The sequence below is a fragment of the Tachyglossus aculeatus genome, chromosome 7 (genome assembly GCF_015852505.1).
Source record: "Tachyglossus aculeatus isolate mTacAcu1 chromosome 7, mTacAcu1.pri, whole genome shotgun sequence".
NCBI lineage: Eukaryota > Metazoa > Chordata > Mammalia > Monotremata > Tachyglossidae > Tachyglossus > Tachyglossus aculeatus.
The window spans coordinates 30497660-30514018 of NC_052072.1; the positions used below are offsets into that span (position 1 = coordinate 30497660).

A 16359-nucleotide genomic window follows, 5' to 3' on the forward strand; every position below is an offset into this window, starting at 1 on the left:
ATGACGTGAGAGTAGCTTTCTTGTTAAATCTTACATTAAGGAAAAGTCATGCTGTAATACCCATCCGGACACCCCGCACAGAAGCAATTCTTTTGATAATGCGACAACACTGAGCCCAAATGAACTCACTGTCAGAAAAATGTTCCCTAAATCCTTAATTAGGCTCTGTCCAAAACGAGTATACAGAACTAAATGTTCATAGAGATCAAGGACAACATGGTGTGCTCAACACCGAGGAGTTCCTGCTTTGCAGTGTTCAAAATTGAAATCTATTTTCCTCTCCACTCTGTTCTAGGTGCGCATAGCTGCCAAGTTCATCACTCACGCACCCCCGGGGGAATTTAATGAAGTGTTTAATGGTGAGTAATTAAAGTTCAGTAAGTGGTTCAAATGTTACAAAAGTTGATGGTTCCAATAAGGGAGAAATTAAGTGATTTTATTTTGTATTTGCATTTGTCATTATAAGCATCACTTACGTCAGCCAAAATCCTGTATGATGGGGTATCTACATCTTCATATTGTGTGTTTGCTCGTATGGGGTGCTGTCGTTTAAGAAACACACCTTCAACTGTAGTCCTGCAAGAAGTTTTTACCAGTGATGCATTGAGCTGTGAGAGAAAGATCTGATTGACAGTGAAAACCAGGGACTGAGCTTATTAAAAAGAACACAAAAATCAAGCAAAACAACACTAGCCAGGAGCAAGGAGGTCAGAGCAGGCTAGGGGTTGGGGGCTGTGAGTGTTTTGTTTATTGTGAGCATGTGAATTTAGAGGTGACAGAGATGAAAATCTGTACATTGCCAAGATCCGCCCTTTCCTCTCCATCCAAACTGCTACCCTGCTCATTCAAGCTCTCATCCTATCCCGTCTGGACTACTGCACTAGCCTTCTCTCTGATCTCCCATCCTCGTGTCTCTCTCCACTTCAATCCATACTTCATGCTGCTGCCCGGATTGTCTTTGTCCAGAAACGCTCTGGACATATTACTCCCCTCCTCAAAAACCTCCAATGGCTACCGATCAATCTGCGCATCAGGCAGAAACTCCTCACCCTGGGCTTCCAGGCTGTCCATCACCTCGCCCCCTCCTACCTCACCTCCCTTCTCTCCTTCTACTGCCCAGCCCGCAACCTCCGCTCCTCCACCACTAATCTCCTCACTGTACCTCGCTCTCGCCTGTCCCGCCATCGACCCCCGGCCCACGTCATCCCCCGGGCCTGGAATGCCCTCCCTCTGCCCATCCCCCAAGCTAGCTCTCTTCCTCCCTTCAAGGCCCTGCTGAGAGCTCACCTCCTCCAGGAGGCCTTCCCAGACTGAGCCCCTTCTTTCCTCTCCCCCTCGTCCCCCTCTCCATCCCCCCATCTTACCTCCTTCCCTTCCCCACAGCACCTGTATATATGTATATATGGTTGTAGATAGTTATTACTCTATTTATTTATTTATTTATTTATTTATTTATTTTACTTGTACATTTCTATCCTACTTATTTTATTTTGTTGGTATGTTTGGGTCTGTTCTCTGTCTCCCCCTTTTAGACTGTGAGCCCACTGTTGGGTAGGGACTGTCTCTATGTGATGCCAATTTGTACTTCCCAAGCGCTTAGTACAGTGCTCTGCACATAGTAAGCGCTCAATAAATACGATTGATTGATTGATTGATTGATTGTACACCGAATTAGGGTGGATTTAACTTTAATTCACTGTCTGGTCAAGGTTGTACTTACCTCAAAGAAATGTCATGTTGAAGAGTGAAATCAGTTAAAGAGTATGTCCCCTGTGGATGGTGCTTGCTGCTGGTCCCTGCTCACCTGTTTTTTGTCTAATGTTTTGAAAGATCCGTGCTTGGGCTAGAAAATCTGGGATTCACTCAGCCCGGTCCCTGCCCATCCCTGGTACTGACTGCAGCAGGAGCACAGCTAAAGCAGAGAGCTGGACCAAACCCAAAATAGCCCATACCTGATTTCTGGAAATGCTGCTGTCTGGGAGAGGTATGGGCCACTGTTGATTGGCCTGATGCATTGCCAGTTTGATGGCACCATGAATCACCACCCTGAAGTGGAGGGCTGCAGTAGGTTATACAAAGCAGGCCTGAGCCTGGCTTAAACTGTATATTCATTCAGTCATATTTATTGAGCGCTTGTAAAGCGCTTACTATGTGCAAAGCATCATTCTTCACCCTACCCTGTGAGTCTGTGTCCTGTGAAATCCAAGAAGTAGGGATAAGCTGGGCCTCGATTCTATCTTCTGTCTGCATCTAAGCTCATCCATCAGGATCTGCCAAGACATGAGAGTGACATGTTTTCATTGATTTTGAAATTCTTTTAGAATTACCAGTTAAGCCTTTTATCTAAGCGCTCTGCACATTAACATTCTTGTGAGTTCATTTTTGTTCACCCTCAAAGTGTCATCCAGATGCTTTTCTTTGAAATAATAGGTGAAACCGAAAGTAAAAAATCATAAAATCAGTTATTAACACTTAATTTTTTTTTCCAGATGTCCGGTTACTGCTTAACAATGACAATCTCCTCAGGGAAGGGGCAGCACAGTAAGTACCTTATTGAACCCATCTAAGTCTTTGCTTCTCACGGTACTCAGAGATGTCTGAACTTGTTATCTGAGAGCCCCTATGTCAGGGGACCAGAAAACACAGTCAAATTGCATAAAATAAAGCAAATTTTCAGTGCTGTTTTCAAGCCTGGTGGTGAACAAGCTATAAAACCCAGTGGTTTAAGCCTAAAAATTTAACAAAGGCTCATCTACTACTCTTTCAATAAGTGATTTGGATTGTTTTTCCAACTCAGTAAGTGTCCACTTGACCTATTACTGTAGTGTATACTACAGTGTCCACTTTGGGACAGTCATTGGGGATTCACTCCCTGTTCTCTTTCCACTTTAGACTGAGCCCCATGTTGGGTAGGGGCCAATTAACTTATATCTACCCCAGTGCTTACAACAGTTCGTGATGCACAGTAAGCATTTAAGTGCAATAATAATGCCATGTCCTATTACTGTAACGAGGAGAGTATGCTGTGCATATTAATCTTTCAGAGGTATGAATGAAAAGCTATGACCACGGAACTTTAAAGCAAATAGAACTTCACTCCGATTAGACTGTTTGGAATAACTGCCTTGCTGTACCGATTTAATAACATAAGCCAACTCTCTGAAGCCTAAAGCTAAACAATTTAGTTTTCTGAACCTTCTTTACATTTGCTCATAGCTGCAAAATTGAAAATGATACGTAACAAAAGTAGCTTTAAAAGCCAGGCCTTTAGGAATTCCCAGCTGTTTGTAAATTCCATTTATTAGAGGTTCTGTTTTTACCATTTTTTGGAGGCTCTATTCCACTCTACTCTCTGGTGTTCTTCAGACAGTAGCAGTCTTGTTCATTCCCCTCCATCCCTGGCAGGCACGTAAGTTAAACAGGTTTGAGAACTAGAGTTTTCTATTTGCTCAGTGATCGTAGTTCGTAAGGCTCAGTGGATCAGCAACACAAGCAGCACAAGACTCTCAGAACCCTGACTCTGAGAATTTGGGGAGCAAGAAATTTTCCTCATTCTTTTTTTTTTGTTTATGTTTTTAACAGTGCATTTGCCCAGTATAACATGGATCAGTTCACTCCTGTGAAAATAGAAGGATATGATGATCAGGTAACCCTTTTTTCTGCTAAATAGGAAAGACCTTGATACCAATGTAAAAAATATTTAAATATGCAATGAAGAACCCAAATGGCTACATATACAAGTTGGGAAATTTGCTGATTAACATTTATGTATATACAGATTGAGTCACTTTTCAATGACTCTTACCGTACTGCACCCTCCAGTTATCACCCATTGTCCTTCCACCATTACTTGCCAGATTCCTGAAGAGAGTTGTTTACACCCGCTGCCTCCACTTACTCTCCTCCAGTTCTCTTCATCCCTTGCAATCCGGCTTCTGCCCATGTGCCAAGCGCTGTCTTACACGCTCCATTCTACAGCTACCATTCATTCATTCAGTCGTATTTATTGAGCGCTTACTGTGTGCAGAGCACTGTACTAAGCGCTTGGGAAGTACCAGCCCACACGTCCTAAGAGAAGCAGCGTGGCTCAGTGGAAAGAGCCCGGGCTTTGGAGTCAGAGGTCATGGGTTCAAATCCTGGCTCTGCCAACTGTCGGCTGGGTGACTTTGGGCAAGTCACTTCACTTCTCTGGGCCTCAGTTCCCTCATCTGTAAAATGGGGATTAAAACTGTGAGCCCCCCTGTGGGACAACCTGATCACTTTGTAACCTCCCCAGCGCTTCGAGCAGTGCTTTGCACGTAGTAAGCGCTTAATAAATGCCATCATTATTACTATTATTATTATTATTTGGAGTCAGAGGTCATGGGTTAAAATCCCAGCTCCGCCAACTGTCACCAGTGTGACTTTGGACAAGTCACTTAACTTCTCTGTGCCTCAGTGACCTCGTCTGTAAAATGGGGATTAAAACCGCGAGCCCCCGTGGGACAACCTGATCACTTTGTAGCCTCCCCAGCGCTTAGAACAGTGCTTTGCACATAGTAAGCGCTTAACAAATACCATTATTATTATTAAGAAACAGCCTTCTGTAAGGTCACCAAGGACTCCTTGCCAAATCCAGTGGCCCCTACCCCAGCCGAATCCTCCTTAACCTCTCAACTACCTTCAACACTGTGAACAAGCCCCCTCGGACAACAGTGTCTAATCATAACTTCACTGTCACTGTCCTCTCCGGATTCTCCTCCTGTTTCTCTGACCAGTCTCTTTCACCAACTCCTCTTCTGCCTCCCACCCTCTAGCTCAGTTCTGGCTCCCCTTCTATTCTCCATCGACGCCCACTCCCGTGGCGAAGTCATTCGCTCCTGTGGCTTCAACTACCATGTCTACATGGATGATTCCCAAATCTACCTCTCCAGCCCCATCCCCTCTCCTCCTCCACAGTTTCGCGTTTCCTTCCTGCCGTCAGTATATCTCTGTTTGGATGTCCTGCTAACACCTCAAACTTAACGTGTCCAAAACGGAACTCCTCATCCTCCCACCCAGCCCTGCCCTTCCCCTGACTTTCCCCATCACTCCCATCCTCCATCTCACAAGCCAGTATCCTTGATATTATCCTCGACTCATCTCTTATGGTCTAGTAGATAGAGCATGGCCCTGGGAGTCAAAATAACCTGGGTTCTAAGCCCAGCTCTGCCACCTGTCTGCAGTGTGACCTTGGGCACCTCACTTAACTTCTCTGTGCCTCAGTTAACTCATCTGTAAAATGGGGATTAAAACTGTGAGCACCATGTTAGACCTAGTCCATGTCCCACCTATCCAGCTTGTATCTACCCCAGGGCTTAGTACAGTGCCTGGCACATAAGTGCTTAACAAGTGCCATAAAAAAAAACCCCACATACTCAGTGTGTCACCAAATTCTGTCAGTTCTACTATCACATCTCTAGAATCGGCCCTTTCCTCTCCATCCAAACAGCGCCCTTGCTGATTCAAGCATTTACAACCCATCTTGACTATTGCATCAGTGTCCTTGCTGACTTCCCTGCCTCTAGTCTCTCTCCACTCTAGTCCTTACTTCACTTTGCTGCCCGGATCATTTTTCTAAAAAAAAAAAAAAAAAAAAAAAAAGGTTCGGTCCATGTCTCCCCACTCGTCAGGAACCTCCAGTGGTTGCCCATTGACCTCCACAATAAACAGAAACTCCTTACCATCACCTTTAAACCTCAGCAGTTCTCCCCCTCCTACCTTACCTCGCTGTTTTTCTACATACTTTGCTCCTCTAACAACAACATATTACCATATTATCAAGGTATAGCTATTCTTTGATCTCATCTACCTCGCCACTGACACTTTGCCCATGTTCACCCTCTGGCCTGAAACTTTCTTCCCCTTCATATTCACGGATTATCACTCTCCCCACCTTCAGAGCGTGACCTAAATCACATCTGCTCCAAGAGGCCTTCCTTGATTAAGCCATCATTTTCCCTATTCACTCACCCTTCTAAGTCACCTATACCCTGTAAACACTTTATCTCTCCCCTTTAAATGCTCGATATTCACCCAGGCTTCAGTCCCACAGCACTTACCTAGTCATCTGTAATTTATTTTAGTTCCTGCTCCCCCTTTAGACTGTAAGCTCTTTGTGGGAAGGGAACTGTTATCTTCCACCTGTATTGCATTGTACTATTCCAAGCACTTAGTACGGTGCTTTGCACATAAGGGTTCAATAAATACCATTGATTGGTGGATTGATAGTCTGATGACTGCCAATTTCCTTTCTACATAACATGGAACTCATGAATGTAGCATGAGACAGTCTGCCTTAAGTTGTGAATGAGCCTTCATGGAATTTCCCCTTTTGTAACGTGTAAAGAAGAGCAAAATCACACCTTCTTACTTAAAGAGTTGCTCATATGTACTCTTTCTTATTTTTAAGGTATTAATTACTGAACATGGAGACCTGGGTAGTGGCAGATTTCTAGACCCAAGGAACAAAGTTTCTTTTAAGTTCGATCACTTACGGAAAGAAGCAAGCGACCCTCAGCCAGATGACGTAGATGGAAGTCTGAAATCCTGGCGAGAATCCTGTGATAGTGCACTAAGGGCCTACGTGAAAGATCATTATTCCAACGGCTTCTGTACTGTTAAGTGTCTGCTCACTTCATTGCTCTGAATAAAATCCCTCCCTACTCCCACAGTCACCCTTCTTTAACGGGCTTTAGCCTTTAGAGGTCTGTTTGGAGTCTTCTCTCAGTTCATTGCAGTTCTTGGTCGTGGCCTGTAAATTGGGGTGTTTTTGAGAGAAATACCTTGACTAGAGGACAGCATCACCCCTTTACTGGAACTTTGGATACAAATTAATGGCAATTAAAAATCCTTCTTCTGCTCCATTATTGGTATCTCACTTGGCTATAAATGACACATCTGCCCCCACCCACCATCCCTCACTCGCATACACAAAAAGTGGTTTAACTTTAACATGGAACCGGTAGTAAAGACAACATTTGTTGGAGAACAGAGATCCTTGATTTTTGTTTGTGCTTCTCCATGAAAATTGATTGATTGGCTGCTTCCTAGAATTGAGAGGCTGTCAGCTATTCAGCTGATAATGTAGAATGGCAGTTAGCGTCTGAATATTTTTAGCATTCATAATATGTACTGTTTTTTCCTGTAAATTGCTCATTTATTCTGGCCAGATTTCTCCAGAAGGGATATAGGGTAGGAAGAAGAAAAAGTAAAGTTAAACTTCTCTTCAAAAATCTCGTGGAATCCGTCCCCACAGCATTTTCCCTCCTAAAGATGAAAGTATTCTATAAAGAGGAGAAATCTTGGGTTAATGTACAAGTATATAATGGGAGTAAGCTATGCCTACTAGCATTCTGATTTAAGACAGGGTGTGATTTGTGCTAGGGTTCAGAAACACTCCCTTTGTCAAGAGAAACTGCTCCGCTGGTACATTTGAGGATGGTGTCAGGGCAGAAATCTATAGTATACCTCCCTGTAACAGCTCTCCACAAAAAGTCACGGGCTCTCCCAGCAAGGCCTGGGGCTGAAACTTACCCTCCAGCCCAAATTAGATACCAGTTAAAGGTGATGGAGAAAACCAGTAAGGCAGCAGGTCAGAGCAATATAAGTCACATTTCTGTATTGCCAGGTGAATCTTGGTCCAATCTCCTTTCAGAACATGAACCTTTTTTGGTGTACCTAAGGAATAAAGCCTTCCTCAGAGCATAAATCTAGGGGTTTGACTGGTCCCAGGCCTGTGGCCCTAACTCAGTTTGGCTTGGCGAGGTCTGACTTAAGAGGGCGAGGATGTATTAACATAATTCTTGCCATGGACTTCTAGAATGGGTGTCTTGCACACCTGCCAAAGCAGCACCACAGCTAGTACCCTAATGCAAAGGTACCCAAGAAAAGGGAGGTCTGGTTCCAAGATATTCGTCACCTCCACTTTGTGTTTTCAAATTTTGGAGCACGTGTGTTATGGCCGGCAGTCAAGTGGTATTCCCCATTTTGCTTTGCCTCTCATTCTAACTTTGTTTTTCTTCATAAGTAGGTTTATGCTAAAACTATAGACGGGCAGCAGACTATTATCGCCTGTATTGAGAGCCATCAATTTCAGCCTAAAAATTTCTGGTAAGGAAGTTGTGTGCTTCTTTCTTCAATTGCCTCCTCCTCTGTCATCGGAGCCTGACTTGTATTGCTCTGGGCTTTTTTGGGACTAGAACAGTGATTCAGAGAAGGTGTGCTTCCTTCAGTACTCTGTTAGCTGGACATGAGTAAAAATGAGTATTGGCCAATGGCTGGCCTCCTTGGAGGGAATCTGTCGCTATCATCATCATCATCATCAATCGTATTTATTGATTGTATTTATGAATGAATCGCTATGAGGATTCATTCAGGAGAAGAATAAAACATAATCATTTAAAGCTTCCAGATTCGAGACCCCATTTTCATTTCCCTAACTGGTACGGGGAGTACAGAGTGAGGGAAATATGTAGTGGAAAGGGGCATTAAATCTGGGATCGAAGCAGTAGTTAAATGATGGAAGGGGCATGTCCCTATCCTTTTAGTTAACAAAGCATGTAACCACCAAGACAATATTTCTTGGGCAAACTTAGAGAAATGTTAAGTCATGAAGAGACTGGGGCATTTTGGAGGAGAAACCCAGAGGGGCCCTATGGCTGGAGAGCTCAAGCATACCCAGATGACTCCCCAAAAGTCCAGAACAAATCTCTTATTCCTAGATCTTAAGACAAGTCTTAAAACCGCTTTTAACTCTTCCTTTCACTTGAGTGTTCCTTACTTCCCCTTATGCATTCCCCAGGAATTCCCAACCTGAGGTCTGCCTGCCTGAACTGCTCCCTTCAGCCTACCACTATTTTTTTTCTGTTGTTGTTGTTGTCATTGTTTTTGCTTCGGATTTTACTTGTTTTTGCTTTTAATGGTACTTGTTAAGCACACACTCTGTGCCAGGAACTGTACTGAGTAAGCTGTGGGGTACATACCAGGTAATCTGATTGGACCCAATCCCTGTGGCGTGTGGAGCTCACAGTCTAAATTGGAGGGAGGAAGGAAGATTTAATCCCCATTTTACAGAAGAGATAACTGAGGCACAGAGAATCAAATGACTTACCCTAAGTCCCACAGCAGACAAGTGGCGGATCCAGGTTTAGAACTCAGGTACTGTGACTCCCAGTACTCTTTCCACTAGGCCATGCTGCTTGATGAACTCCACTTCTGGCTATGTGGTGGGTCCTTAGGCCCAGAATCTCCCCTGAAAATCTGAGGTGCCTTCTCCCTTTAAAAGATAACAGTGGTCCCCTTCCTGCCCAGCTCCACCATTTACTTGCTTGTGTGACTTCAGGGCAAGTCACTTAACTTATCTGTGCCTCAGTTACCTCATCTGTAAAATGAGCATTAAGACCGTGAGCCCCATGTGGGACAGGAACTGTGTCCAACCTAATTAGCTTGTAGCTACCCCAACACTTAGAAAAGCTTGACACAGTAAGTGCTTAACAAATACCTTAATTATTATTATTTTCAATGCCTCTTCTTCCTGAATCTCCTCTCTGGTTTCTCTTTTACTTATTCAGGTGCGTTTTGGGTTAATAATTAACATCCTGCTTATCCAGCTCTCTGGTTGGGGGGGTGGAACCATTTGGGTCACAAGAATAGACAACATCTCTCCTTCTGGGAAGCCCATATATAAAGAGCATCCATTGTATTGAAATCAAACTCAGATTAAAGTATTTATTTACTACCTAACTGGGTTCCTTCATTGTATTCTATTAGTCTCCCTAATCAGTAACTGATTTCCTGTTTCAGGAAATCCCTATCTCTTTCTCTGGACGTTGGGGCTTCCTTGTTCTTCACAGAAAATTTTTCCTTTTGTGGGGAATACTGCCTGTTTCCCATCAAACAGTGCCCAGCCTCTTCTTCAAGAGACAGAAAGGAAGGGTGAAGTCAGGCTACTGGGAGAGGACATGTGCCAGGGTTGACACATCAAATCTTGAGAGCGGGCAGGCAAATTTTATGCAAGCGACACCTCTGTTTTCCTCCACAGCAGCAGCACATTTATTTTTGCTATTTGTTTACCATTTTGTAATTGTATAGGAATGGCCGTTGGAGGTCAGAGTGGAAGTTTACCATCACACAGCCTACAGCTCAGGTGGTTGGAGTGCTCAAGATTCAGGTATGGCCTTGCCTGGCAACTCAGCCTGTGCCAGCTCTTAGAATTGAGGCCCAGAGCCTAGCCCCTCCATTCTGATTCTGAACACAGATTATGTCTGATTCCTTAAAGAGGATTTGGTTCCATTTCCCTAACCTTTAAGGGTGAAAGTCCTTTGGAAATACCGTCTTTAAAACTTGACACTAAGCTTGCTCGCAGCCAAGGGAAGATTGCTTCTCCCTCAGACAGTGGCTGAGTATTTCTGCTAGTCCCTTTGATGTGAAATTGGAATTGTGGAGCTAACCTGCGGATGTGTGATCTACTACCACCTTTATTAGCATTCAACTGTATTTATCTTTGAAGTTTATCACAGTTATCCTACTCAGAGTTGGTAATGTTCAGGAGACTGTAGGTCATGGGCTTGTCTTAGGCAATAGATTCCTATTTGGACTGCTTCACATTTACCCACTTTGTCACACAGGTTCATTACTATGAAGATGGCAACGTTCAGTTGGTCAGTCACAAAGACATACAAGATACAATAACGGTTTCGGTAAGTGTTCAGCAGGCTAAGAGCCATTCACCTGTAAAGAATTTGTAAATTTGAATACTGATCCCTCTGGCAGAATTTCACGCACCCCCTTCCTCTTTGAGGGCTTTACCTTTGGCCTTTTAGCTCCAACAAGCCAGTGAGAACAGTGGAAGTCTGCGTTCCTAAGGTAGAGGGTCATTTGACTGGACTCATCTGCAGCTGTGGGAGTGACTTTGGGAAGGAGCTGGCTTCCTACCTCTCCTTCTCTAGGCTGATGGGGATACTCTTGGGAAGCTCAGTGATCTCTTGTCCTTACTGACCTCATCTCTGAACCTTACACTGAGGGTTTGAGGCCATACATATTGCACAAAAGGAGGGAGGGCAGAGGCCACCTTCACTACCATTAGTACCTTGACAAGACTAAGGATTTCGCCTGGAGCAGTGAGGTAACAATAATAGTAATGATGGTATTTAAGTGCTTACTATGTGCCAGGCACTTTTCTAAGCACTGCGTTAGGTACAAGATCATTAGGTTGGACACAGTCCCTGTCCCATATGGAGCTCACAGTCTTAATCCCTATTTTATAGATGAGATAATGGAGGCATAGTGAAGTGACTTGCCCAAGGTCACACAGCAGACAAGTGGTGGAGCCGGTATTAAAACCTATGACCTTCTGATACCCAGGCCTATGCTCTATCCACTACGACTGTCCCCTTCAAGAAGTTTGAACATGGGTTTTTTTTAATTAAAACTAATTTTCGTTGTTGAGGGGCTTGAATTGTTATAGTTGTAGGTTTGTCCTCCCTTACTTAAAGTGTGATCCTCTTGTGGGCCAAGACCTGTCTCATGAAATTACCACAGTGCTTATTGACAGCACTATCCACATTGTAAGCACTTAATGAATGGTAACAATAATAATAGTGGTATTAGTTAAGCATTTACTGTATGCCAAGCACTGTACTAAGTCCTGGGATAGGTACAAGATAATCAGGTCCCATGTGGGGCTCAGGTACTCACTCCCCATTTTGAAAATGAGGGAACTGAAGCACAGAGAAGTAAAATGACTTCCTCAAGGTCATACAGCAGGTAAATGGCAGAGCTGGGATTAGAACCTAGGTCCTCTGATTCCCAGGCCTGTGCTCTTCCCACTAGGCCATGCTGCCTCCCGTAGTAGCCACCATAATCGTGAGTTAGCATATTTCATCCAATTCCATTCAGTGATCCTCTGGTGTTATTTCATTTTCACAGCATCTGGCACCAGGGGTACTTACCAAATGAGTTCTTAAAATGAAAAGGTTATTTTTGTATTCTTTACTTGCATAGGAACTAAATCTACTCCTGTCATTTTTTCCCCCTCCAGAGTGATGTCCAAACTGCCAAGGAATTCATTAAAATCATAGAGCAGGCAGAAAATGAGTACCAGGTAAGAGATTTTCTCAGTAACTAATCCGAACCCACCTGATCTGTGTGGCATATTTTTTGACAGCTTTTAAAGGGAAAAAAATATATTTAGCAGTAATGTAAACTAAAAGTCATTCTGCTAAAATTTGATGTTAGAAAATCAGAAGTCATGGCTTCACCATACTTTAGGATGCCTTACAGCAGAGAAGGGCAAAACCTAGCCGAGGGGGCTGAATCAATCAATCAATCAATCAATCGTATTTATTGAGCGCTTACTATGTGCAGAGCACTGTACTGTCTTGCCAGTTGATTTACCGCAACCTGTTGGCGGGACCTAAGACGTCTATTTGCTAGTTCATGTGTCGGAAGCTTCTCACTGACTTGGAGCCTCTCCAGAGCTGTGTGTCGGGACTGTGAGTTTGTCTGTGTAGCTATGTAGTTGCTGTTACAAGCCTAATATCTACTTTTAAACTCCTTTCCCCTCCACACTCTGTGATGGCCAGGATGAGTTTCTATCTGGCCCCCCACGGGCTTGCTAAATGAGTAAGGAGCCTTCCAGCGAAGTGGCTACTCCTGCCTTAAAAGTGTTATCGGCAAAAAGGGTTAACACATGGGTTCATTTAGTCGATGAAGAGACGAGTGACTCCGAGAGAACGAATCATAGATCAGAGCAGTAGGGAAGTGGCAAGCAGCCCATTCACCCCGATGGGGTACGAGTGACTGCAACGCCCCGAACCACCGGTGCAAATCGGCGGCAGGGTTCGAGAACCCAAGGTGGTGACGCAGATAGGAAAAATGACTCGGAGACATGAGTACAGATAGAGGAGGAAGGTGGCTACCAGCCCGTTCGCCTCCCGAGAGAGGTACGAGTGACAAAGCAGCTCCAATCCCATTCCCCCTGTTTCTTTTATTGAGTTGCAGCAACCCGGGAGCGAGCAATGGGAACTTCAGGGAACCAATTAGGACCAACAGGATGGCTGTAAATTCTCATTAGTCTCTGTTCTCACGGCCTTGGACAGACTGGAGTTACTTGTTATCTACTCCGCGACCTTGCATAGACAGGTGTTACTTGTTACTGGTCTGAAGACACTCTGTTGTTGAGCCTTGCATAAAATACAAAAAGGAGTTGTTATCTGGGCCTGCACAAAATGGAGGGTTACTGTCGGTATGCACAAAATGGAGTCAGTCGTGTCAAGTCCGCTAGTGGACAACAAAAGTAAGATTCCAGGTCATTTGCCATTGTAAGTATGTTTTTAAAAAAGGTTAAAGAAAAAGAATGAAGCTCCTAGAAGTGAGAAGACAAACCAAATTTAGCTTGAATAATGATGATGGCATTTGTTAAGCGCTTACTATGTGCAAAGACTTGAAGCTCTGCCTATTCAAACCTCAGTCTTACCCTGGTTTTCCTCACTCTAACACTTGGTTACTGGCCTTGATCTTTTGGGGAATGCAGCTCTAGTCTCCACATCCTTCCTGGTTGTCTGCTAGTTTGCTGACTTCCAAAGACGGTTTCTCCAGACTCTAGCTCTTCCCACCCCCTCCAGCAGGAAAAATTCCTAGACGTATAGCTCTTTTCTACTTTACCAGATCCTTGTCGATTGATACCCTTAGTTCATATTTTGTGGGCCTTCTTACACAAATATAGGCAACTGAAACCAGGTGTATATCTCACTCCTGTTCCTGTTTGAATGTCTGCTGAGTGATATGCATTATCTATTGTTCGTGAACCTTTTTAACGTTAAGATGCTGCAGACACCATTTTTAATGTGTACTTGAATTTTGAGGCCCCTCTGCAGTAGGAGTTCGCTGGCCCCGCTTCAGCGATGAGGGTTCAAGACGGATGGCACGCACTAGAAATCAAAAGGTTTGTCATTTGAAAGGGGCTAGGCGTCTGCTCTGTAATGACCGAATCGCTTCCCGACATCAATTTGATCCTCCTTTACTTTCAGTTCAAGCAACTCATCCACCAATCAATTCTCTCTTACAGACCGCAATTAGTGAAAACTATCAGACAATGTCAGACACCACATTCAAGGCCTTGCGCCGGCAGCTTCCGGTCACCCGCACCAAGATCGACTGGAACAAGATACTCAGCTACAAGATTGGCAAAGAAATGCAAAATGCTTGAGGGCGAATGTGAGATTGATCAGTTGTTAGTGTGCAAAAAAAAAAAAAAAACCCCAACAAAAAAAAATTTTAAGTGTGGTCCTATAATGAGTACGTGGTTTATAATAAGCACGATATTTTGCTAGGGCTTTCAAAGTTAAAAGGTTTTGTAGCCTCATGGAATACTGTTGAACCATAGCATTCATAGTCTTGGTGTTTTGTGTTCACTGTCTAAAACTCCCTGCTGTGACTGTATTTACTGTAGATTTTTTTTTTTTAATTCAGCCACAATTAACAATGAAAGGAGAGACCTGTCCTGGAGTCATTGTAACTATACTGGCCATTAAGGACCCGCTAGCCATTGAAAGCCCTCATAAATATAGGCAGGTAACGTTTGATTACTCTCCTGGCCCTACCGTGATAGCACTTCTGGTACTCCAGTGATTTTTACCTATCATCCAAGAGCTAAAGGCGCTATGCTGCAAAATATATCTAAGTGCAAGAGATGATGCATTCTTCCCCTTCTGCTAATCTCCACCTAATGGCATTCTATAGATGTAGATTTTAAAATATTTGGAATGGGGTTTACAAAGGGACTTTGGCAGAGAAAAGTTTTTTCCCAGAAATTCCACAATGTCCATCTTTATCTGGGGAATTTCATTTTTTAAATCCAAAGACTTAAACCACATTCCCTCTAAGTGAATTTCTTTGCTTCCCCACCCCATCTTTCCCAATCCCCAGTAATATGGTTGTTGTAGGCATCTGCATTTTTACAAGATAGTTATCCATTTATGTATTTTTTTATATTCAAGCGCTGCTGAGATTGGTTGGATGGAGAGTAAATATAAAAACTTTAAAAATGCAAATGTCTAAGGAATAATAGATATGTTGTGCTTTAACGCTTTATGGCAGGTTACTAGAGTTTGTACCGCAAGTGTATGAACAAACAAATGTATAAATCTTAAATAAAAAAAAAAATTTTGCACCAAAGTGAGAAAAGTTAACTTCCAAGGTGTGTCTTTCTATTATGACCTGTTTCTTAATGTATTTACTTAAAAGGAATGCTGGTGACCCATCTGATTCTAAGTGATTAATAAAACTTTCTCCAAATAAAATCGATCCACCGGCTGAGCACACAAGTTGAACTGTGATGCAACGCCCCTTTCTCAGTGTGTGTGTGTAAGTGTGTGTGTTCTGTCTCTTCGAACACACAGGCACTATGGATATGCTCCAGCTTCATGAACTGTGTACGACCGATGCATTCTACATTGTTTACACTTCTGGGACCAGGCCTTAACCCAAGGTCATTTTTAGAAACTAAGTGCTGTCTTCCTATTGCAAAGTAAACTTTGAGGAGAGGTTTTTTTGCTTCAAAACAACATTGTCTTTGCTAAGTAAAATGATCAAGCAAGTGTTTCCACGTGTCCTGATACCTATGTAAAAATTTTTCAGAATAAAATATATTTGTATTATTTGCCATTCAGAATATCCATCCATACCCCCAGTCCTCTGTAACAACTAGTGCAGTAGAAATACACCAGTTTTATTCTAAAGTTGCCTGCGTCTCTCCTTTCAGATCTTGCCGGTCTTTCCCTGGTAGTAGATGAAATTGCCTACCCTTGGGGTTAATTCCAGAAGGGTGCTCTATTTCAGTAGTTGGTTCCCTCTATTTCTGCTTTACTTAGTGCTCACCAATCCTAAACTTAAATTACTGTTGCCAACTTGTACTTCCCAAGCACTTAGTACAGTGCTCTGCACACAGTAAGCGCTCAATAAATATGATTGATTGATTACTGATTCTACTAATACTTCAGAGTATAGCACTCTTAAGCAAGACCACCTCTCGAAACCTTTCCACAGATGAAAGTGACAGGACAGTGAAAGTGAGGTCCCTCTAATCCCCTAGCTAAGTAGCTGGGTGTAAAGACAGACTACCCATTTTCACCAGGAGAACTGGTGATTTCCCCACCAAATTCCTTTAAGTGACTGTCCCTAGTCCTGATGCTTTGTTTGACCAGTTAATTTGGTCTAAAATATCCTTTATGGACTTTCCCATATCTGATCCATTACTCATGCTCTTTCCTCTACCTGAAGCTCCCCCTCCAAATCTGCCAAACAATTCCTTAATAACCACTTCCTCCAGGAGTCATTCCT

At 43.3% G+C, this 16359-nt stretch overlaps 1 protein-coding gene across 1 annotated transcript in view; it reads left to right on the forward strand.

Annotated features, from left to right (window-relative positions):
* CAPZA1 (capping actin protein of muscle Z-line subunit alpha 1) overlaps positions 1-15758 on the forward strand; it is a 32575-nt gene extending 16817 nt beyond the window's left edge. Inside the window, exons 2-10 of the mRNA XM_038748929.1 lie at positions 296-359; positions 2490-2541; positions 3583-3646; positions 6431-6637; positions 8051-8130; positions 10111-10189; positions 10647-10718; positions 12059-12121; positions 14087-15758. Of these exons, the coding sequence (XP_038604857.1) occupies positions 296-359; positions 2490-2541; positions 3583-3646; positions 6431-6637; positions 8051-8130; positions 10111-10189; positions 10647-10718; positions 12059-12121; positions 14087-14227 (822 nt within the window). The 3' untranslated portion in view covers positions 14228-15758. The remainder of the gene's footprint in view (positions 1-295; positions 360-2489; positions 2542-3582; positions 3647-6430; positions 6638-8050; positions 8131-10110; positions 10190-10646; positions 10719-12058; positions 12122-14086) is intronic.
* The last annotated feature ends 601 nt before the right edge of the window (positions 15759-16359 follow it).